The following is a 24,017-nucleotide window of genomic DNA, read 5'->3' as shown; positions in this document are numbered from 1 at the left end:
TAACTAACTCAAGCAGATAAGTTCCCAAGTTCAATTAGATTAACGGATTGATTCTAGCTAATGTATGATTAAGCCATGGTGTGTGGTCATAACCTTGTGTTCCTAATTCCCTAATTTGATCATTTGTTGTCTAACCTAAAATTAAGCATTAGGAACCCATTAAGCATAGAAGAACAATTTAAACAACCAAGCATGTATCTAATCCCTGTTGTCGAATGTCCATACATACTCTTCCTATTCATAGTTCAATTCGAATTAAAGCATGGTGTATACTCTTAATTCAAACCAAGATAGCTAACATGCAAGCCTTAATGGTGATCAATCATTCAAACTAGCATATTAACTTATAAGCATAATGAATAAGAACATGAACCATAATTGAAACTTGGAAACTAATCAAACTTGAGACTAAAGAAAAGAATTTACATAATGAAAAGTAAAGTGGAACTAAGAAAAACTTAAGGAAAATTTCAACACAAAAGATTTCATTACAACAATTGAAAACTAGAAAGAGAAACTAAGAGAATTTGAGGGAGAGAAGGGAAGGGAGCTCTAGAGAAGTGTTTGAGAGCTCCCCCCCCCTTGGGGTGTGTTTACAAGCTTAGAGAACATCCCTATTTATAGGCCTAGGGGAAGTGAAAATCTGAATTCAATATGGCTAATGCATACAACACTTGTATTATAAAATCTGAATTGGTTGATGCACTTGAATTAGAAAATCTGAATTGGTTGATGCACTTCACCAATAAATCCCACCAGCAGCCCTAGCTCATCTTCATGTCACCATGACCAAGCTTCCAACCAGCTCATCCTGAGGTCAGCATGACCAGCAACTTCAAGGGCTTACGAATTGGGCTAGGCTGAATCAAATGAAGGCTTTAAGATGTCCATTGTGAAGTTCAGAATGTGTATGATCCAACCACACAAGTATTGGCCCAATCCAAGCTCGGAGGAGGAAGTTAAGGCCGAAACAAATTGCTAACTCGTTTTGCTCGCTGACAAAAATCCATCCTGAGCATGGTTCAGTGTTTGCTAGGTAACAGACTCCATATTTATCCAATGGGGCTGAATTTTGGATATGTTATGGTATACACCCATTGGAACAACTTTCATGAAGAATGTTGCCTCATCCGAGCTATGTAGGTTGCTGAAACAAAGCTTGCAATATGACCTACGGAACTGGACTGGCAGGGGGCTGAAGCCAAAATGAGTTTGTCTTTAAGCTCTTCTTCCCTTCATCCAAATTAGGCCTTAACATGCTTGAATTGCATGAATTATGCTCTCTTGCTCTTTTGGCCTACAAAACACACAAAGGGAGGCAAATAACTCAAAATTATAAGAAACTAAGCAAAAGAAGTAAGTAAATTTGGGCATGTATATGTATGAAATTATGAGCTTAACAGTGGGCCCTAATTGAATCTCTTCATTTAGCCCTGCTGATTCGGCCCAGTTGTCTTCAGAAACAAACTCAGCCATATAGTTGGCTAGATCCATTCCTAATTCTTCTTGCATTACCTCTCTCGTTTGCAGCCGTTCCACTAGAGATGTCTCTGCCAGAGGCGGCTCTTGCTCCTGCAGGTCTTGTTTATCCATGGGAATTGGTGAAGGACACCTGGGGCCTTTCCCATTCTTCTGCTAAGAAAACGAGGCCCTGCTGGATGAATTTCTGGGCCATCACTGCTGGAGAGTGGCCGTTCTTGACTAGTTCTGGAATGGTGAGAGGAGCTATGTCCTCGTTGTAAAACCGTGCGTCAATGCTATTGGCAAATGGCAGGAATGGCTGTGGATCTGCCTTTATCATTTCGTAATCCTCTAACTCTTCGTCCCACATCAGCAATTCTTGTTGGAGGGAAGATGGTATAGACATGCTCTGATGTATCCAGTCCCTTCCCATCAAAGCATGGTAGGATGACGTGCTATCTACCACCAAATACAATACCATCAGATTCTTAGATCTGACTTCAAATTCAGCTACCAGAATGCCATGGGTGGCAGTAATGGTCCCTGCGAAGTTAGATACAGTCAAATCTGTGGGGATGAGGTCTGCCTTGTTCTTTCCCAATTGTTCTAACCTTTTGAATGGTAAGATATTAACAGCAGCCCCTCCATCGATTAGTACTTTCTTAAAGGGCACGCCGTTGATTCTTGCGGAAATGAACAAGGGTCTCAGATGTTTTGTCATTGCTCGGGTTGGTCTGGTGAAGAATACCCGAGGAATGTCTCCCTTCGAATCTTCCATTTTTCCAATCGTGCTTGATTTGCTCGTTTTCAAAATTTCAGGCCTTTCGTCGTGATCATCAGTTATGTGTATCAACGCGGTCGGATGATCCCCGATCAGACTATCGCCCTCCATAATCCCAGCTGATCCTCTTGTGATCAATAGAAAGCTGAGAGGATGTACACCATATTTACGGGCATAGTTTTCTGAATCGTGGGTACTGGTTCAACTTCCATAGACTGATTTCCTTGATATTCTTTCTTTGTGGCGATTTTTGAGGTTGTTGGGTTTGCAGCCTGTCCTGTCGTGACAGCGGTCCTGGGGTCTTCTTCCAAGGTTCCGAACATCAAGGCTGGGGTGTGATTAGGCTGCTCACCTTCATCTTTGCCTCTGATCTTTAATCCTAAGGAGGCTTTAAATTCCTCATGATCTAGTTCATAGTTCAACTAGTCGTTATCCTCTTCTTCGGACATGTTATCATCTTCTGCTTCTTCCTCCATGGATAACTTGGCCCGAATCATCTTTTGCGGTATTACGACCTTTAAACCGGACCTTGATGGTCCGCCTTCGTGTTTTGCTGCCATTATTTCTTTAGTATTCTGGTCGTGCGAAGCGACCTCACTTTCGGCTCTCGCAGGGCGCTTGAGGATAGTCTTGCCTATTGAGAGCCTTGGTAATTTTGAGTGAAGTGGTGACTGAGCAGCTGAAACATGGTGTTGTAGCTTCGATTCTCTTGGTTCCTGCTCTTCCTGGATCTTTGGAAAGGATGGCGATGCTTTTGGTTTAAGGACTCCAGTGGTTGGTCGTTTTCTACTTTGTACTTCATGGTCCATGTCCTCGGTGTTGGCAATGGAATCAAGGTTGACCGCCTGGTTTTCCAGATGTCTTCTGGCCTTCCCGTATTGCCTTCTGACTCTTCGGGCCTGGGTATTGGTCAGTTCCCTTTCGGGCTTGCCTTCTTTTCCCACTAGGTACCATTTGCCGTTTCGGACCGTTGCAATTCTACCAGGCTCGATTGGCTTCACATTGGTCGAGTTGGATGTGGTAGATGGTCTACTATTTTCTTCATTCAGAACGCGCCTCTTCCCAGGTTGTGCAGATGATGCTCCGGGTTCAGGTCGGACCAATCTCGTGCGCCATTCGTCTCTATCTTCTAATCTCATGCGTTCGGCCTTCTTTGGCATGAATGGCTCTTGGACGGCCTTTCTACTTACTTCTTGAAACTTCTCATAATCACCTTTCGGGCCCTGATGTGGGCTAAAAGGGCTATAGTTTCGGGCTTCGGACCTGTGGTAACTTTGGTCAGCTTCAACCATGTTTTGCAGTAATCGCTCATCTATGTTTCCTCTTGCAGCAGGTACTTCGAGCTCGCACTCGCATTTGCATCGGCTGCACATTACGATACCGGCCGTGATGGTTGCTTTTGGTCTTTCTGTCAATGACGAGGTAGCCTTCCTTGCTTTCTCGATATCCACCACAATCCTCCTCTTATTCTGCCTTTCGGGCCAATTGACCCCAACCATGTGAGTGGGAAATGGCTCGTTGTCGACTCTCATAGTGGCTGGTTTGTCCAGGAGGATCTTACCCTCGTTGATGAGATCCTGAATAGCATCCCTAAACTGAACACAATTGTTAATAGCATGAGAAAAGGAATTATGCCACTTACAAAACATTTTGCCCTTCACTTCTTCTTGTTTTGGGAAAACGTGTTTCTCGTCCAATTTGATCACCTTCCCTCTGAGCAGCTCATCAAAGATGTTTTCCACCTTGGAGAGATCGAAGGAATATGATTTATGTTTTTGCTTGTAGGGCACGAAACCTCCGGTCGGTGGAGGGTTACTCCGCTGTTCCTTTCCAGGTCTCATCACTGCCTTGTAGGTGATTGGATTTTTTATCTGAACAATCTCTGCGAGCGATACTTCCGGAGCAATGTTCTCCTCGCTGGTTTCAGCAAACTCGTTGATGACTTCCAGATGATGGACTGGGTTTTTGAAATAGACGGGTTTAGAACTGTTCCTTCTTTGCGCTTCTTCCTGGAGCAACAGTTCATATTTCCCAGCTCGTTGAGCCACGTCTTGCAAGTCCAGGAACTCCTGATTGTCGAATTTCTTTCGAAGGGGTAGCCTGAGAGCATTCTGGGCCATCTTGATGACGTGTTTTTCGTCCATGGGGATTTTGCATTTCATTTTGAGCTTCTTAAAACGGGCGATGAAATCTTGTACCGTTTCGTGTTCTCCCTGTTTCATATCAGTCAGGTCATTGATGGTGACCTCGGGTTCGGGCCGATAATATTGCTCCATGAAGGCTCCTTCCATTTCCGCCCACCCTGTGATAGAATTCGGGCTTAGATTTGAGTACCATGTGAATGCTTGGCCTGAGAGGGAGCTTCCGAACAATCTCAGTTTCAGAAGAGGCTGGGTTTCAATAGCCACGCATTGGGCCGAGAAGCACCCAATGTGTTCCAATGCCGATGCGTACAAATCTTCTCTGTTGAACAAGCTGAAATTTGGCACCTTGAATCCCCTTGGGAAGGGTAAATCATCGATGTATGCAGGATATGGCTTCTGGTACGTGGGTCGGGCTGGTCTCCTGATCCCAGCTTGACCATTCTAAACAAGCTGCCTTAGTCCCTCTATCTCGTTTCGTATGGCCTCGTCCGGATGGAGTGCCAGAGGTGGTTCGATAGGGGCCTGAGGGTTCTGACCTGCCTCGTCCTCGTTGTCAGAATCTTGAGATTGCTCGGCTGTCCTTGCATAATCCCGCCTAGCTCGTCCATTACCCCCGTTATTACCGTTGTTGTGGGCAATGTGGACGTTGAAACCTGCAGGTTCTCTCCATTTCTCGGCGTACAAATTCTTTCGAACGGGTCCTGGGGGTAAGGCGGCTTCGCCGGTCCTTGGTGCTTGATATTTGGAAGAGGTTCCAGAAGGTGTGAACCGCTGACTTCCCAGTTCCTTAGATGGACTGCTCACCTACGTAGCGATTGGACCGGCGAGCGCCATGTCTGAAGTGCCTGCATTAGCAACTTGGAAAGGTGTTCCACAAGAGCTTCCTATTACCATTTTGGGAGACGTTGAATTGGCATGGCCGCTTGCCTGGCCCAGAGAATATTTTGGAACTCCTGAGGAGATATTCTCATTTTCGAGGAGCCCTTTTTCTTTCCTGGGCGCGTCCTCTTCCTGGGCCATCCGTATGATCCGCTCGAAGATTTGGCTCAGTTGAGCCCTAGTCTCGTTTCCTTGTAGCGTTGTGTTCGCATGTCCTTTTTCAACAGTCTGGATGATGCTCTGGGACATATAATTCATGGAATTGGTCATAGAAGTGGTCATCATCTGAAAACCTTCTCTCATGGCTTTTTCCAGTCGTTCAAAGGGATATTCCGTGGAAGATTCTATTGACTCCGTTTCCACGATCCCTTTGTTTCTTTCGTCAGTGGCTTGCATGGACTCTGCCATATAGACTTTCCTTCTGGTCCTTCTCACCATACATGAGTGAAAGTCCCACTGGGCGTGCCAAAAATATGTTGGTTCTCTTCTCCTGTCAAGTATTCTTTTCGCCCAATGTCGTTAGACCTACACCAATGCCCCGATTGTTTCCTTTTTGGTCCACGCAGATGCTATTTCAATATTCAACAAAATTGAAAGTTGAATCAGGTTGACAAGAAATCCAGCCCAACCCTGTCTTGGGCCTAACTCCTGAAATTCTTCTGATTCATGGGTTCTGCTTTATAGGCGTGCCACTGTTGGGTATATGACCAGTCCAACAGACCTGGTATGAGCGAGCGTGGTTGATATTTTGTGGAGTCTACGCCTTCTTCCTGAACTTCTATTCAAGCCATTGTGCACCAGGTGGGGTACTGGCCTGGTTTGGTTCTTTTCTATGCCCCAGTTAAGAGGACTTCACAATTCTTTCTCTCGTGTGTATGTCGGCTATGGCTGGTGCGAGCAACACCTATCCAAGCAAGGGAAAAAGACAAAGTTCTTGGTCAGCAAACACCTCGCGCGGGTTTACGAACCTAAGTCTAAATTAAAAATTTTATATATAATTTAACCACAATTTCGGGCCCAACTATATGACTTTCGGGCCCAACCGGTTTGTATCCCTCAAGCCTATGCGGCCCGATTCGGGCTAAAACCTTTCGTGATGTTATAGTTTAACTAAAAGAAAGCGGGAAATGGCTTAAATATCACAGATATGAAAATGGAAGCAAACATAAGCAGAACAGAGTTCTTTAGATATGGGTTCCATTATTCTCATTTACTTAGTTCTTAAATTAATGACAGAAACAACAGAGATCCATGCTTATTAATTCCAAACTAAGAAGTACATTATCATGGTGATTTAGGGTTCATAGCCGGCTAAATTATACAAATTCAAACTGAACATTTTCAGAAGTTAATCATACCATAGAAATGGCAGAGAAATAAAAAGATGGACACAGGGATCGTCTGGCTATCTGAAGTCCGAACGAGATGACTGGAATGCCTTGATTACTTTTTTAAGACGTTGCGTCTGGTTTTTGGAGAGAGAGTCCTCTTCTTCTGTGCTGGAAGCTCTTTATTTATAGGAGCAGAAGAGGCCTTAAGTGATGATGACTGAGCAAGGATATTTGCCTGTTGTCCAAAGTGAGCTTGCTGATTTGACGTCCTGAACTGGTCCATAGAGGGGGAGATCGACCTTTCCGATGAGAACTGCCGGTTCTTCGAATTGGCTTCTTGGTCTGAAGCGTCTTCGTCCTTGGCGATTTGATGTGCAAGTTGGCTTCTGGCTTGGTGGCTTCCTTCGGCGGCTGGCTTTTCTTATTGGAAGAGAGAAAAGTCAAATCGTCATTTAATGTTGATGTTCCTTCTCTAATCTCGCGTGGGTTTGGAACAGTTTCCGATTTTTTCACTTGTCAGTGGTCCAATCCTTTTGGGCCTTCTGCTCTTGGGCCTCAGTTTTGGTTATTTCGGTGTTTGTTACAAATCAGAAAAAGTTCTTTGAAGAAAACACCTCATAAACAATTATTGGGCTTGGGCCCTTGCCACATTCTTTTTTCTTTTTTTTGTGGGGAAGTAACCAGTTTTGGTCCATTGACCAAAATTGGGTACAAACACTATCTTCAGACTTTCGCCCAGATCTCTTCCAACTCCTACGTCCCCCTGTGCGAAACAAGCTCCAAACAGAGCTTCGCATGAGCTCATCTGAGCACTACCTACTCCTGAGTACTTATCAATCAACTCTTTCGCTTCTGCTAAGTAACCGCCTCTGCCAAGCATATCCACCATGCATGCCACATGATCCATTTCAGGAGAAATCCCATAAACTGACCCCATGGTTTCAATAACCACGCGACTTTCCTCTATAAGCCCATTATGACTGCAAGTCATCAACAGACCAATGAAGGTCACACTATCTGGTTTTACTCCATTTTCTACCATCTCTTTAAAAACCCGTAGAGCTTGGGTAGCTTGCCCATGCAATCCAAATGCAAACAACATAGCATTCCAAGGTACCAGATCCTTCTGGAAAATATCATTGAACGCATGGACTGACCCTTGTAAATCCCCACATATAGCAGACGTGTTAACTAAGCTATTCCCAATAAAGACATAAGCATGAGAGCCATAGTGAAGTATGCAACCATGAACCATTTTACCATGTCCAAGTACTGCCAAGCTTGAGCATGCATGAAGGACAGCTTCGAATGTGATATCATCTGGTTGGACACCACTTCTCACCATATCCACAAAGAAGGTAGTAGCTTCTTCCCCATATCCATTTCCTGCATACCCTGAGATCATAGATGTCCATGATGTTATTATTTGAAAGGATTTTAAATTTTAACGTTTTATTTTCTGATTTAATTTTTTGGCTGTTTTCTTTTATTTATTATAGGAGTTACAAATTGTTTAATTTTCAGTTTTTATTTTCTATTCATTGCCTTAATTTTTCTGATTAAATGTGTCTGGAGGTTACGAGTGTTGGATGTTTATAAAAGGTCACTCCTCCTTCACATTTCAACACACCACAATCAGATTTCTCTATTCTCATACTTTCATATATTCCCTACTTTTCGTATTATTTTTGGGCAACGGTTATGTGGCTTGGAAATGTCTATCCGACTGTGAACGTGCTCATAGTGGACCTTAAGCCTGCATATTGGGGTCGTATCTTGGAGTCTTGTAGACCGTCATTACCTGCACGTAGGGGGGCTACAAAGACTTTAAGACAGCGTCTTTGATGTGCTTTCACTATACCAGGCTTGCTTTCTTAATCTTAACTTATTTTATTTATTTATTTGTTTGTCTCTTTATTTTACTTTACTGTTTAAGCTTTATTTTATACATTATTTATATCTAAGTATTTGAATAAGAATTTTATAGAAAAAGGAAAACACAATTTTTAATAACAATCTAAAGCCTTTGTAAGTTAAAATTATTCTTACTCAGGGATTCGATCCCTGCTCTCGTATGGCGTCACCACTTTGGTCAGCACTTTACCCCTTACGGGCCGACCCGGTGTGAGCGGGAATTAGTCTGGGTTGTGGTTAAGGCTTAAAGGTGCCACCCATAGTTGGGGCCCATCCAGGAGCACCTCGTGGTTCAGACCAAAAAATAAATAAATTATTCTTACCATATTTGTTGTTGCCATAAGTTTCAATTTAATTTTCTTCTTATAAAGCTAAAATAAAATTAATTTAAATAAATAAAGAAATAAAAAAGGGCACAGCCACACGTTTTCAAATCAAGACTTCAATCCAACTTTAAAGGAAAATTTTAAAACGAAAATTAAACTTTTGGTCTGTACGTTTTAAAAGATATTCAAAACCTTCAAATATCTTGAAAGTTTTCAAACCAATATTAAACCTTTAGTCTCTACGTTTTTAGATATTCAAAACCTTAAATATCTTTATATATATATAAAATAAAAATAAAACTAAATTTAAGTACACCTTCGAAAACTTAATAACGTATTGGTTTTAAAATTACTATTCAAAACCAAATTAAGTATACTGTTGGTTTTTTTATTTTAAAAAAAAATCACAATTTTAAAAAATTTACAAAAAAAACAAATAGGTCTGAACGTTTGTCTATACCATTTTTAATAACAATTTTGAATCTTTAATAACAATCATTATACTATCTTGGTCTAAACATTTGGCTCTTAAAACAAAATTCAAAATCCTATTAAAGTTAGTATTTAAAAGTAAACAGTAACCGAAATTAATGATCATTGGTATGTTTATAAAACAATAATAATAATAATAATAATAATAAAGTTAGATATCTTGTCATAAACTTGGCACATTTTTTTTCTTTAAGTTATTTTTTGTTTACCAATTGTTTTATTATTAAATCTCAATTTTATTACATTTATATACCAAATTTGTTGCTTCATTATTGTTTATTGGAATTGAGATGGATAGTGTAGAAACCAATAGCGTTAAACCTGGAAAATTTAATGGGACAAATTTTAAGAGGTGGCAAAGACAACTTAAATATTGGTTAACTGTTTTAGGGTTAGTTTCTGCCTTAGAAGATCAAACCACACCCAATAAAACTACTGAAACCACTTCTAAAACTAAGGAGAAGATGACAAAAGAAGAATTAGAATATCATTGCCATAACAGAATCCTTAATGCTCTCTCCGATTTATCAAGATACAAATAATGCAAAAACTTTGTGGGATGAATTAGAAGCTGAATATGGAATAGAAGATGCGGGAATAGATCATTTTACAATCTCAAACTTTAATAACTATATGATGGTTGAGAATAAAACTGTAAGTGAACAAATTCATGAGAACCAAGATTTTTTAAGGAAAATAGAACTTAAGGGTACAAAGTTTAGTGAAGAATTTAAAGTTTCTTGTCTCATTGATAAATTACCCCCAAGTTGGTCAAACTTTGCAAAAACACTTAGGCACAAACAAGGAGATTTAACCTTAACCCAAGTATTAAACTCCCTTAGGATTGAAGAGAAACATAGATCAAACAACAAGCCTAAGGAGGAAAAGACAAACGTGAACCTAGTGGAAAGTTCAAACAATAGGAATCATTTCCAATCTAGAAGGAAATTTTTCAAGAGGACAAACAAAAATAGCCAACCCAACCATAATCAATTCAACCAAAACCAAAACCGCCAGCACAATAGACCCCATAACAATTCCAATGGTAATATGAATCAACCATGCTTCTTTTGTGGGAGAACAAATCATTGGGCCAAAGACTGTCATTACAAGAAGACCGAGCCCTACAAGCCAAAGCCTAAGTAGAACAAAGGACAAAAGGGTCCCAAAGCCCAAGTGAATGTGTTGGTGGATCAAGATGATCAAGGGTTTAAGCCTCTAGTTAATGTCGCATATTTAAGTAATAGTGATTGGTGGTTAGATTCTGGGGCAAACGTACATGTGTGCTTTGACAAATGATTTTTCAAAAATTACCATAACTCAAGTGGAATAAGTGTAACCCTAGGAAATGACAATGTCGCACAAGTACGTGGAATAGGAGAAGTGGAATTGAAAAGATGATATATGGGAAGGCTCTAATTCTCAAGGATGTGCGACATGTTCCTGACGTGAGGAGAAACCTTATCAGTGGATCGTCCTTAGTAAAACAAGGATACAAAATTCTAATGGAGTTGAATAGGATCGTTATTACTAGAAGCAATGTCTTTATTGGAAAAGGATATGTTTGTGATGGATTGTTCAAAATAAATGTAGTTTTTGAAGATAATAAAATTTCTCCTCAAGTTTTCAATGTTGAATCTTGTAATGTATGTCATGGAAGGTTAGGACGTGTAAATTTAAGCAAAATCAAAACATTAATGGATCTTGAGCTAATCCCTAAGTGTAACATAGACCTTAAGCACAACTTTGAAGTGTGTGTTCAAGCCAAACAAACTAGGAATTCCTTCAAACCTGTAGAGAGAAACACCCAAATCTTAGAGCTCATACATAGTGACGTGTGTAATTCAAATAGGTCTCCTACTAGAGGTGGAAACAAGTACTTTGTGACCTTTATTGATGACTTCTCTAGGTATTGCCATATTTATCTTATTAAGACAAAAGATGAGGTGTTTAATAAACTCAAGATTTACAAAAATGAGGTAGAGAATCAATTGGAGAAAAAGATTAAAAGATTTAGATCTGACAAAGGTGGGGAGTATACCTCAAATGAGATTGGAGTGTTTTGTGAAGAACATGGAATTATACATGAAGTTACTCCACCATATTCACCTCAATCTAATGGAGTGGCTAAAAGGAAAAATAGAACCCTGATGGATATGGTAAATTCTATGCTTCTTAGTAGTTGACTACCTGAGAACTTGTGGGGGGAAGCAATGCTAACTGCTTGTTTCATACTCAATAGGATAACATTGAAGGATAATGAGAAAACTCCTTATGAGTTATGGAAAGGAAGATCACCTAACCTTAGAATCCTAAAAGTGTGGGGGTGTTTAGCTAAGGTACTCATACCCAATCCTAAGAGAAAGAAAATAGGTCCTAAGACTATAGACGCAGTTTTTCTCGGTTATGCAAAAAATAGCAGTGCCAATAGGTTCTTGGTGTTTAATTCTGAAGTAAAAGAGGTTGCAAACAACACAATTATGGAAGCTAGAGATGCTACATTCTTTGAAGATATTTTCCTGTATAAAACAAGAATTTCTAAGGAAATACAAATAAGTGAGAAACCTTCTAGCTCAACTACGATCGAAAATTTAGAATCTCAAGAACTTAGAAGAAGCAAAAGAGCAAGAGTTGAGAAGAACTTTGGAGATGATTTTTATACCTTTCTAGTGGAAGGAGATCCCACTACTTATAAGGAAGCCATTATGTTTGTGGATGCACCATTCCGGAAAGAGGCTATAAATGATGAGTTTCAATCGATAATCCAAAATAATACATGGATGTTAACGGATTTGCCTGCTGGAAATAAAGCGATAGGGTGCAAGTGGGTTTTTAGGAAAAAATTGAATATTGATAAGTACAAAGCAAGATTGGTAGCTAAGAGTTTTACACAAAAGAAAGGGATAGATTATTTTGATACTTACTCACCTGTTTCTAGGATTACCACCATAAGGACTTTGATAGCTTTAGCATCTGTGCATAATTTAGTGATTCATCAAATGGATGTAAAGACGGCATTTCTAAATGGAGACTTAGATGAAGAGATCTATATGGAGCAACCAGAAGGATTCATAGTTAAGGGCCAAGAACACAAGGTATGCAAGCTCCTAAGGAATGACATGAGAAATTTGACAAGATGATTCTAGATTATGATTTTAAGTTTAATGGTCATGATAAATGCGTTTATTATAAAGAGAATAATGGAGAACATGTAATCTTGTGCCTTTATGTTGATGACATTTTGATCTTTGGGACGAATTTAGAGATTGTGAATGATGTGAAGTCATATTTATCTAGGAATTTTGACATGGAAGATATGGGAGAAGCACATATAATCTTAGGAATGAAAATTGAGAAGACAACACTTGGAATTTCTCTAAGTCAATCTAGTACTATTGAGAAGATGTTGAAGAAGTTCAATTACTTTGAGTGTAAGCCCACACCAACACCTTATGATCCCAATGTTCATTTAAAGAAAAATCAAGGTGAACCATTTTCTCAGCTGAAGTACTCCCAGATGATAGGTTCTTTGTTGTACATTGCAAATAAGACTAGGCCAGACATTGCTTATGTTGTTGGAAGATTAAGTAGGTATACACATAACCCAAGCAAGGAACATTGGAATGCTTTGAAAAGAGTTTTCAAGTACCTAAGAGGAATAATGGATTATTCACTGTGCTATAAAGGTTTTCCAAATGTGGTAGTATTCACTGTGCTATAAAGGTTTTCCAAATGTGGTAGAGGGATATAGTGATGCAAATTGGATAATAGACAATGAAGAAGTGAAGTCTACTAGTGGTTACATTTTCCTACTGGGTGGAGCTGCAATTTCATAGGGTTCTAAGAAGCAAACAATTATTTCTAGAAGTACTATGGAGTCTGAACTCATAGCTTTGGATATTACTTGCACTAAGGCTGAATGGATTAAGAGTTTATTGATGGATATGCCTCTGGTGGAGAAACCATTGCCTGCTTTATCTATTCATTGGGACTACAAGGCTACAATAGACTTGGTGAAACAATCTCATACAAATAGGAAAATGAACAGGCACATACATGTGAGACATAAATCTGTGAAGAGCCTATTAAGTAAGAACATTGTGTCTTTGGAGTATGTGAAGTCGGAGAATAATATTGCTGACCAATTGACTAAAGGTCTTTCTAGGAGCAGAGTCCTAGAAATGTCGAGGGGAATGGGTTTAAGCCCATAAGGGAGTCACCTAGGGAGGTAACCCAACTTTTGTGATTGGCGTTCCCATGAAGGAAGTTCAATGGGTAGAAACCATCCATACTGCGTGACTCATTGAGCACTGTTTATATAATGTGGAGGCATCCTAGAGATGTCCTCATGCTTATCCCTACGACATCAGTGCTATATAATGTGACATTAGGAAGGGAGTTATCCCTGAATGAGTTTCGAGGCGGGCAATCTCCCATAGGGTGCAGGTCACATTTACTCTTGGAGAACTCACCTAAGTGAGAGACGTCGTGAGGCTGCGATTGTGAGAATTGGGCTATTCTCTAGCAACTCTCATGAGAATCAAGATTAGCGCATGACCATAAATAGCGTTACCCCGCTTCCAAACCTCAACCAATACTATGTGTGGGATATGTTGAAGTTTGGTCAAAGGTGCTGAGTTCAATACTGTGTACACTCAGGTTCCTCAAATGAAAACTATCATCACTAAGTGAAGGTTCAAGCCCGGAAGGCACCTACACCTATTGCATAGTATTATGTTGCCCATATGTATATTTTCTTTGTCTTTTACTATTTTAAAATTTTAAAATCCTTTGTGGGGGATTGTTATTATTTGAAAGGATTTTAAATTTTAACGTTTTATTTTCTGTTTTAATTTTTTGGCTGTTTTCTTTTATTTATTATGGGAGTTACAAATTGTTTAATTTTCAGTTTTTATTTTCTATTTATTGCCTTAATTTTTCTAATTAAATGTGTCTGGATGTTACAAGTGTTGGATGCCTATAAAAAGGCCACTCCTCCTTCGCATTTCAACACACCACAATTAAATTTCTCTATTCTCATACTCTCATATATTCCCTACTTTCCATATTATTTTTGGGCAACAGTTATGTGATCGGTTCATAATTGTATATCATTTCGCACCCTTCTAGCTTATGATTTGGTTATGTTTTTGAGTTAAACTTGTGCTTTTAATCCTTTTTGTGTTTATCTTTCAGTTCATTGAGCTTTAGGTAACAATGATGGCTTTGGATAGGAAATGATGCAATCCATGCATGTTAAGGCCTGATTTGGGTGAATGGAAGAAGAGCTTAAAGACAAACTAATTTTGGCTACAAACCCTTGCCAGCCCAGTTTCGTAGGTCAACTTCTTGGCCTTGGATCAGCATGTTCTGGGGCTCGGATGTGGTGAAAATCTTCATAAAAGTTGTTCCAATGGGTGTTTACTATAACATATCCAAATTTCAGCCCAATTGAACATATCTGGAGTCCTTAGCCCGTCCAACACTGAACCCTGCTCAGGAGGATTTGCAGCTGCCAGCTTTTAGCCATATGCCTCCTTTTAGCCATAACTGACTTTGTACCCAACATAATGAGTGAAGTAGGGAGGCATTCCAGCTATGAAAGTCTAAAGGAGCAAGTTGGTACATGCTGGAGCTATTAAAGAGAAGCATGTGCATGCATGTGAAGCAAAAAGAAAGAAATGAAATGAAATGAAGTCAATTCCAGTCTCTGTTCGGCAGCCAACTTGCAAGGCCCAAAACGCACACTTCTACTGCTCCGATGGGAATACTTTCTTCATAGACGTTGTTCCAATGGGTGTCTAGTATAACATATCCAAATTTGAGCCCCAGTGGACACGTTTTGAAACCTCTGGCCTTCCTACACCAAGTCTGGTTCAGAAGAATCATTTCTTTTCAGCAATCAAAAGAAAACCACATGGGTTGGAAGCAAAAGGCAGCCACAATTGAACACCTTTGAAAACCCATGTGAAGAAAGCTTCAAGAGCAGCAAAAGAAGTATGGGATGGAATTGATTCCAACCACACTAACATAGACAAGATGAAGTGAGAGTTATGGGTTGTATTAAATGAGGAATGGTGGTGTTGGAATTCATCATGATGTTCCTCCCTCTTAGCCCTATAAATAGAGAAGTCTTCAAGCTTCAAAACACACCCCAATGGGGGGAGCTCTCAAACACTTCTCTAGAGCTCCCTTCCCTTCTCTCCCTCAAATTCTCTTAATTTCCTTTCAAGTTGTCAATTGTTGTAACAAAATGATTTTACTACATTTTCCTTCAAGTTTTCTTAGTTCCACTTTACTTTTATTTGTAATGTACATTCTTTCTTAAGTATTCAAGTTTAATTAGTTTCCAAGTTTCAATTATGGTTTTTGTTCTTATTCATTATGCTTATAAGTTAATATGCTAGTTTGAATGATTGATCACCATTTAGGCTTGCATGTTAGCTATCTTGGTTTGAATTAAGAGTAGACACCATGCTTTAATTCGAATTGAACTATGAATAGGAAGAGTATGTATGGACATTCGACAACAGGGATTAGATACATGCTTGGTTATTTAAATTGTTCTTCTATGCTTAATGGGTTCCTAATGCTTAATTTTAGGTTAGACAACAAATGATCAAATTAGGGAATTAGGAACACAAGGTTATGACCAAACACCATGGCTTAATCATACTTTAGCTAGAATCAATCCGTTAATCTAATTGAACTTGGGAACTTATTTGCTTGAGTTATTTCATTTTTTCTTGTTTTATTTATTTTCTTTTTCATTTCTGTTTTGTGTAGGGGAAATGAATTGGATCATTCAATCACCAATCCTCGTGGGATCGACCTCGCACTTACATATGCTATACTACCAAACGGCTCGTGCACTTGCGAGTATCACAAGTTGAGGATGCAGTTGAATCCATTTTGGTGCAGCTGAACCGACGCAACATTATGTGGCTCGGAAATTTATATCCAACTGTGAACGTGCTCATAGCGAACCTTAAGCCTACGTATTTGGGTCATATCTTGGAGTCTTGTAGACCGTCATTACCTGCACATAGGGAGGCTACAAAGGCTTTAGGACAGCATCTTTGACGTTCTTTCACTATACCAGGCTTGCTTTCTTAATCAACTTATTTTATTTATTTATTTGTTGGTCTCTTTATTTTACTTCACTGTTTAAGCTTTATTTTATACATTATTTATATCTAAGTATTTGAATAAGAATTTTATAGAAAAAGGAAAACACAAATTTTAATAACACATGAGACAATATTCTTTTCAGGGGCTTGCTGAAATACTCTTCGTGGGTATTCCCCAGTTTCATGTAGGCATCAATCATGGCATTCCAGGACACCTGTGTCAGGATTCCAGTGGACTCAAAAACCTTTACTGCATTGCCATGGAAGCCTAGTTCAACATAAAAACTTAAAACTGAGTTCTTTACCTCCGCGGCAGAGCTCCAACCACTTTTAATGATAAGAGCATGCACCATGCAACCGTGCCAAAATTCTAATGCTTCAGCGCAAGCATTCATCAGAGCACTGAAAGTCCACTGATCCGGCTGACGCAAACTCTCTATCATCTCATTCAACAAATCCAAGCAAGACTTCACTTCCCCATATCGTGCATAACCCACAATTATAATATTCCAAGCTATCTCCACCCTTCTCGGCATCACAGAAAACAAGTCCCGCGCAACGTGAAGCTGACCAGAGTTTGTTTGGGCAAATAAAAACGAACACCAAGTTATTTCATTCCTAAGTTTCATCTCTTCAAACACTCTCCTAGCACTAGAGGGATTCAAACACTTCCCATACATATCAATAAGCGAATTATTAACCGGCAAGTAGGACTGGTAGCCCAAAACAGTTACTAAAGCATGAACTTTGGTTCCACACCGCAGATTGCATGAGCCAGCCCACGCGCTTAAAGTTGCGGTGAGGGTGAAGTGATCAGGCCCAATGTCAGAGATTCTCATGTGGTGGAAAAGAGAAATGGTTTCTTGGTGAAAACCCAGTTGGGTATAGCTAGTAAGCATTGCATTCCAAGCGATCGAGTCTCTATGAGACATTTCGTCAAATAGCTTGCGGGCACATGTTATCTGACCGGACCTTGCAAGGGCAAGGGCTGCTATCTTTGAAGTAGTTTGGAACAAAGTTCGAGTGCATATCATTCTATTTTGAGCTCTGGAACAAACCCATTAATCTACATAAGCCGTTTTGGGTGGGAAAAATGCTGCAGGTAACGAAAAAATAATTGGGCCCTTAATGAGAAATGAGATAGATGAATAGAAATGATTGAATAGAGAATGAAATATTCGGTGTGGAACCCAATTTTATTATGGTCAAATTATAGATGAATAGCCCAAAACTCTTGTTATATTTTACCACATCATGGCGGGACAATGACAAAACAAGAGTGCAAATATTTGAGCATCTAGCCGTAAAACTTAAGCTAATAAATTCTCCTGTCCCAATATCCTCCACAATAAGCAACTTTTGGGCTTTCGGCTAAAAGCAAATCCCCTAATTACTTGGTTTAGAGAGAGCTCTCTCTGTATATTCATAATATGAAACTTTTTCAAAGGGAAAAATTTTCCCTCCCACCCTCTTTTTTTTTTTTTTTTTTTTTTTTTTCTTTTCTGGGTTTTTGTTTAAAAGTTTTAAAACTGTATATACATGTCCTTATTTCATGGTTGGTCTTTTCAGAGCTGTATATAATTGGACCAAAGCAGGGAAAGAAAAAAGGCAAACAAGCTAAGGGTTGGCGACCAGAATGGACATCATGGAGGCACATTATAAACACATTTTGGATATAATTTACCTAATAATTTCCTATTATGCAATAATATAACTTGTAATTTACTTACTATGGGTATATTAGAGGGATATTAAAGCCAACACATTTGTAGGTACATTATATTCTATGTATTGATAATAATTTACCTATTATATTGTATTGGATATATACATATGGTAGGTATATTAAAGCCATCACATCAATAAGAGTATTTTTGCTCACCACTTTAACCCAAGAGTACACCTTGGTGAAGGATAGAGAGTTTATTTTTAATATTATTTCATTATTATTTTACTTTATTTTTTTAATTTTAAATACTTAAAAAAATTTAAAATCAAAGAGTTAACTATGGTTACAAGTACGGACAGGTGTCAAGTTATAAGAATTGTGGTGAGAGTACACATTGAGTTTTGCTGTTAAGCAAATATGCTTCCAAGAAAAAAAAAAAAAAAAAAGGGGAGTCATTGATATGCTATAAATGAGGAGGTATTAATCAGAAATGAGAGACTTAATGATATGCTTCTAAACCGTCAAGTTGACTTAAGTCTGGTGGCAAACAAATGTAAATATGTAGGAGTACTAGACATTTTATATCTTACGGGCATTTTAGTTTGAATTTGGCTTTTATATATAGATTTCAAAATTAATTAGTTGGTCTCGAAAATAGAAACTGTAGGGGCTATATAGACTAGCCCTACTTTCTTCTTTAATTTCACTGCATATTCTCGTACAAATCTACCCACTGCTAATCAACAGAAGAAGCACGGGTGTTTGGTAATTGGTACACACAATTTACTTACTATTTTAGACTATAATAACGCTCCATGAAAGACCTAATACGGTGCCGTTTCTGGGATCTTTGATAGAGATGAATGGTATAAGAAAGCAACGGTGCTTGTTGCATTAAACCTTATTAACAGCACTCATATCATGGAGGTGAGGGGATGAAATTATTTTTCTTCTCTGCTGCTTGACTTGAAACACAAGGCATCAACCCTAAGTACGCAAAGATGCTGAATTTCAAGAACGATCTACAAAAACTTGCTCAAGAAAATCAATTACGCGTTTCTTATGCAATATGAATTTTATATATATATATATATATATATATATATATATATATATAGATATATAAAGAATTAGTCAAACTAACCTCAAGAATGATTTTCCATAACTTTTCTAAAGAGTTCCTTTGGAGCTGCAATTTACAGTTCCAAAAAATAAAACAATAAGAGAAACAAAATAGAGACAATATTTTTGGTACAATTTGAATTCTTTACGCAATATCTAGATTATTTTTACCTGGCAATCCAGTGAACTTTTCAAATTGTTCATATGCCTGTCCAATGAACATCTCCAACCCACTAACAACTGTGACACCACACTCTGCTGCTTCCCTCAAGAGTCTGGTCACTCTGGGGGTGTAAATGGCATCAAAAACCAATGAATATGATCTCAGAGCATGCTGCAAAAATGGAAATTAACCCATTAATTCTCTTTAATTTATTTAATTAATTAGTTATTTATTTTCAATTACGAGCAATTATATGCATGTTAGAAATACAAGTTAATTGCAATTGTAGCTTAAGTTGTTAAAAGCAGTCACCCCTGTATCGAATCCCATTGTCCTTATCGTTTGTATAAAAAAAATAAAAGAAATACATGCTAGTTAGTTCAAACCTTGGAAATGGGCGTGTCATCAACTTTAGGCTGCATTCCAATAGATGTTGTGTTTGCAAGAATCATACCATCCTCTGGGGGGATGTTAGGTAGATCATCAAGAGACAAAGCATCTCCACCCACTGTGTCTGCAAGTTCTCTGGCTCGATCTTGAATAAGACAAATAAATAAATTGTAAGTCATCACCAAGAAGAAAATAAATAGTCTCACTGTTTTTTTCTTTCTTAAATATATAACAAAAGTTAGAAAACTAAATTATAATTTAGCCAAATATTATTGCATCATGTAAGGTTTTGCAAGTAATTCACTTTACAATTTACCTTAAACTCCTAGAAACATTTTGATATTGATGTTTTTTTTTTCTTCTCAAGAGGATTTACAAGTATATAATCTGTTATGATTGGTGAAGTCGCATATTTCAGGAAAATCTATAATTTTCTAGGCAATATTTGTTTTCGAATAATTTGCGATGCAGATGTAACTACTCTTAAATATTTGAGCTATATGCCTCTTGTAACTTATTTAACACTAAATAAAGAGCAGCAGCACAACCCAATAAAACGCCGAAGGCCACCAAACATAAAATAAAACCCAATATCCACAATTAAAAAAGGGCACCAAGCCCAACAAGAATCACGTAACAAAGTTTAAAGCATAAAGGCCCAAAACACAAAAAAGTAACTAATGCTCAAGAGCAAACCCCTACAGACGAAAGTTTGATGTTCATTTGACCTGAAAATAGCATGCATTTATTTCTATGATTTTTGTGGTCCAAGTAAAAACAAAGATTTCCGCCGACAGGGTCTGGCACAGTGAAAAAGGGCCCTGACTTACAGACAATAGGTCTCAGGTTCAAACCCCCATTACATCTTAGTTGTGTGCGTGTGTGTGAGAAACCCTCTCCCCTGTCATTTAGACTATCGCTTGTACCCAAAAAAAAAAAAACAATGATTTCCAGTTTCAATAATTTGTTCTTTTTCAAAATAGATTTTAGTCTAAATTGTAGTTAGATTTATATTTACATCCTTGAATTCCAATAATAACTTCAATTGCCATCAAATTATGTCCCGCGTTGCACTAGTGGTGTTTTCCGTCAAATTATTCTGTAGTAATAGTATAATTTCTCGAAATAATATAAGGATATTTCAAACAAAAACAATCATCCAAGTGAAAATGGTGTGAGAAAACAGAAATAGTTGATGAGCAATAAAAAAGAAAGAGAAGTGAACCATAGGTGCGATTGGCGATTACAACCCTTGCTCCCCTCTGCTTTGCACCATAAGCAAGTGCCTTGCTAGCACCACCTGCCCCAATCACAACAAACAGCCTACCAGCTAAAGCTGAACCACTTGTTGTGTTCTTGCCATTATTATTATGTGAACCTGTAAAAACCACAGTGCGCAAAACTCTAAGCTTCATATTACAAGAACAAATAATCAAGCAAAAGCATTGCTAGAGGAAACCTTTCAGTCCTTCCTCAATGGCAGAAATAGCACCAACATAGTCGGTATTGAATCCGAATAACTTCCCGTCAGCCGGTCTCCTTATAATGCAATTTATAGCCCCTATTGACTGAATATTTTGATCAAGATTTTAATCAAGCAAGTATGATTTAAAGGGCCAGCCAAAACTTGTCCAACAGAAACTGCCAGCATCTTAATAATATGAAGGGTTTTGTTCACTACCTTGGCAACTGGATCAACCTCATCACAGCACTTAAGTGCAGCTTCCTTGTGAGGGATGCCTACGCTGCGTAAGAAACGAAGAATGCGAGCTGTGAACTTGAAGTAAAAAGAGCAAGAACAGAGTAATATTCGATAGAAAATTAAACCTGAATCCAGCAAAATCCATGGATGAGTATGTCTGGAAAAATTTCTGAATGTCATCTACCAACAAATGTGCATAAACTCCATCGAAACCTACTGACTTGAACACTTCATTGTACAATTTTGGTGATTTGCTGTGGCTGACAGGCTTGCTAATTACGCCAAACACTTTTGTGTCCGGCCCAATCTGTCTGAAGTTGTATAGATGTATTAGATCCTTGATTGTAGGTTGACTAGGAGCTGAAACTGTCCCTGGCTCAAGCATTCCATAAGTAAGATAACCGCCAAATTTTGCAGAAAGTATGCGTGAAATTAAACCCCTTTCACCCAGTCCAAGTCCTATCAATGGAACCTGAAATTCCAGAGAAAGTTTGTTACAAATCCATTCAGCTACAATTCAAATAGATTGGCATCATTAAAATGGTATCTGAAGGAAGTTTGGCAATCTGGTGGAGTAGCCCAACTCCTTATAAGCGCTCACAAAGTTTCTTAACTTTCCGACATGGGCCAATTCTTCACATCCTGACGGTACCTAAACAAAAGGAAATGATGGGCAAATCTTAAAAAGCACAATGCAAAAAAACATGCTACCTACTCAACTTACTTGAGAATGAACCGCGATTTGAAAAGTGCGTGCCACATCAGTTATATCCAAGCAAGTGGTTGCAATCTTAACTATGTCAGCTCCAGTGGCTTGCATTGCTGCTACAAGATTGCCAATAGCCTCCACAGATGGGGTCTCTTCAAAGTTGTAAGAAGATACAATAACTTTTAACTTTTCAGGCTTCTTTCCTTCTATAGAGCTAATAAATTCACGAGCAACCTTCAAAGACAAGTAATAAAAGAGCCAAATTTCTCTTATGCCATTAAAAACAAACAAAAATTATTTCAAGTTATATACATTTGTTAGAGAGCAACCTGAAGCTCAACATCAACGTAATCAGCTCCGAGATCCATTGCTAATCGAAGTGCATCGAGTCGATTTTTTTCATCACTATCGTACTGACCACCTGCCCATTTTGGCCTAGAAAAGTACACATAATGTCAGGTAGGAGCTGGCTGGAAAATTCTTTGTTGCATCTCAACAATTCTATGGTTACCATAAAACAAGCTCAATTATATAAGGAACTCTTGGGAAAGTACCTATAACTGAAAAGTGTGGGCAAAGGGCACTCTTTAACTAGACACTTGAGATCTTCATTGTGATTGAATGTTTTCAAATAATCTAATCTTATCTCCACAAGGTCAGCACCAAGGCCTTTTGCCTTGCCCATATCAGTCACCATCTCACCCACTGATTCGGCGATTATCGGAACACAAACTAGAGTCGAATTCCTCCTCATCATCCCCTCACCTTCAACTTTGAGGGCATCAGAGCAAGAAGAACTAAGCTAAAACTCAACCAAAAAGAAAACAGGTGAGAAAATTCTATTCACATAATTGTCGGTGCAAAACACTCTATGGTTTTCTTGTTTTCCCTTTTATCAGACAAGTATATATATGATATCTGTTTGGTTGCTGAGAAAATTTCAGGAAAATATGTAGCATTTGACTGTTTATAAGCTTCACTGTTTCCTACTTATTTTCTTGGCAACGAATCAGATAGACAAATATCTGATAATGTACTTCAAATTATTCATGAACCCAAAGACGAAAGGAGGAAAGGAAGATCAAAAGGCACAGAGGCAGTTACCATAATGTCACAAGAGATTGAGCGGAAGAGAAGAGAGCTCAGCTGAGAGATACGAGAAAGAGTGGGAAAGAATGTCAAAGCAGAGAGTGCTGCGTTGCGCATCTGTAATTAAAGAGGGAGATTTGAACCGTTTTCTCCTGTACTATAATGCCTACGTGGCATTACCTGATTGGGATGTCAAATTCTGATATTATCCGTCTTTTGGGCAAGGGGTCCGAATTATTGACGGTTCCCCTGCATTAGCCATGACCCCACATCACAACGGGTTGGTAGCAAGTCCATCATGTTGGTAAAGTAAATTCATGTGAGTTTTTTTTTTCTTGATTGAAATGATATTTGCGTATATCAATCGATATAAAAGCTTGTAGTTTAAGTGATTAAGAGTATTTATTTATAATACTGCCAAATGAACCCTAAAATTAACTGAGTGCATACTACTACAAAATTATTTATTGAATTATTAATTTATTCTAATATAAAATGACCAAAAATGATATATTGAATTGTGAAACAAATATAATTTAAATAAGTACACCCTACTCACCATATTCACCCCTAATCAAATGTAGAGAAGTTTTCATATTGCTTGATGCCCACTTCAACATTCACTCACTAGGTGAAGCAAAGCTAAAGTTAACGCCAGAGAGAATCGATATGTTTGAATCAGAACCAGTTGGGGTGACTAGTGGTTTATTTACGC

At 38.5% G+C, this 24,017-nt stretch overlaps 1 protein-coding gene and 1 pseudogene across 5 annotated transcripts; both read right to left on the bottom strand.

Annotated features, from left to right (window-relative positions):
* The window catches only part of LOC110749828 (pentatricopeptide repeat-containing protein At2g36980, mitochondrial-like), a 62,766-nt pseudogene extending 45,064 nt beyond the window's left edge, over positions 1–17,702 (bottom strand).
* Positions 17,703–18,772: 1,070 nt separating this feature from the next.
* LOC110754506 (bifunctional 3-dehydroquinate dehydratase/shikimate dehydrogenase, chloroplastic) lies at positions 18,773–23,416 on the bottom strand. 5 transcript variants are annotated; one of them, XM_021957261.2, is made up of 13 exons: positions 23,318–23,416; positions 22,768–23,015; positions 22,543–22,648; positions 22,229–22,447; positions 22,106–22,156; positions 21,630–21,976; positions 21,484–21,547; positions 21,262–21,370; positions 21,028–21,180; positions 19,799–19,947; positions 19,421–19,583; positions 19,272–19,316; positions 18,773–19,158 (listed from the first exon to the last, which is right to left on the bottom strand). In XM_021957261.2, exons 1-12 carry the CDS (start codon positions 23,318–23,320, stop codon positions 19,273–19,275), a joined length of 1,656 nt encoding a protein of 551 aa, XP_021812953.1. In that variant the 5' UTR covers positions 23,321–23,416; the 3' UTR covers positions 18,773–19,158; position 19,272. The 5 variants fall into 5 exon arrangements, with proteins under 5 accessions (XP_021812953.1, XP_021811599.1, XP_021812258.1 ...); XM_021955907.2 differs by having other exon boundaries at positions 18,773–19,149; XM_021956566.2 differs by having other exon boundaries at positions 18,773–19,114.
* Between the last annotated feature and the right edge of the window lie 601 nt (positions 23,417–24,017).

The sequence above is a fragment of the Prunus avium genome, chromosome 6, assembly GCF_965620075.1.
Source record: "Prunus avium chromosome 6, drPruAviu1.hap1.1, whole genome shotgun sequence".
Classification (NCBI taxonomy): domain Eukaryota; kingdom Viridiplantae; phylum Streptophyta; class Magnoliopsida; order Rosales; family Rosaceae; genus Prunus; species Prunus avium.
Note: the sequence above shows the minus strand (reverse complement) of the source record. Positions and strands in the feature narration are given on the sequence as shown.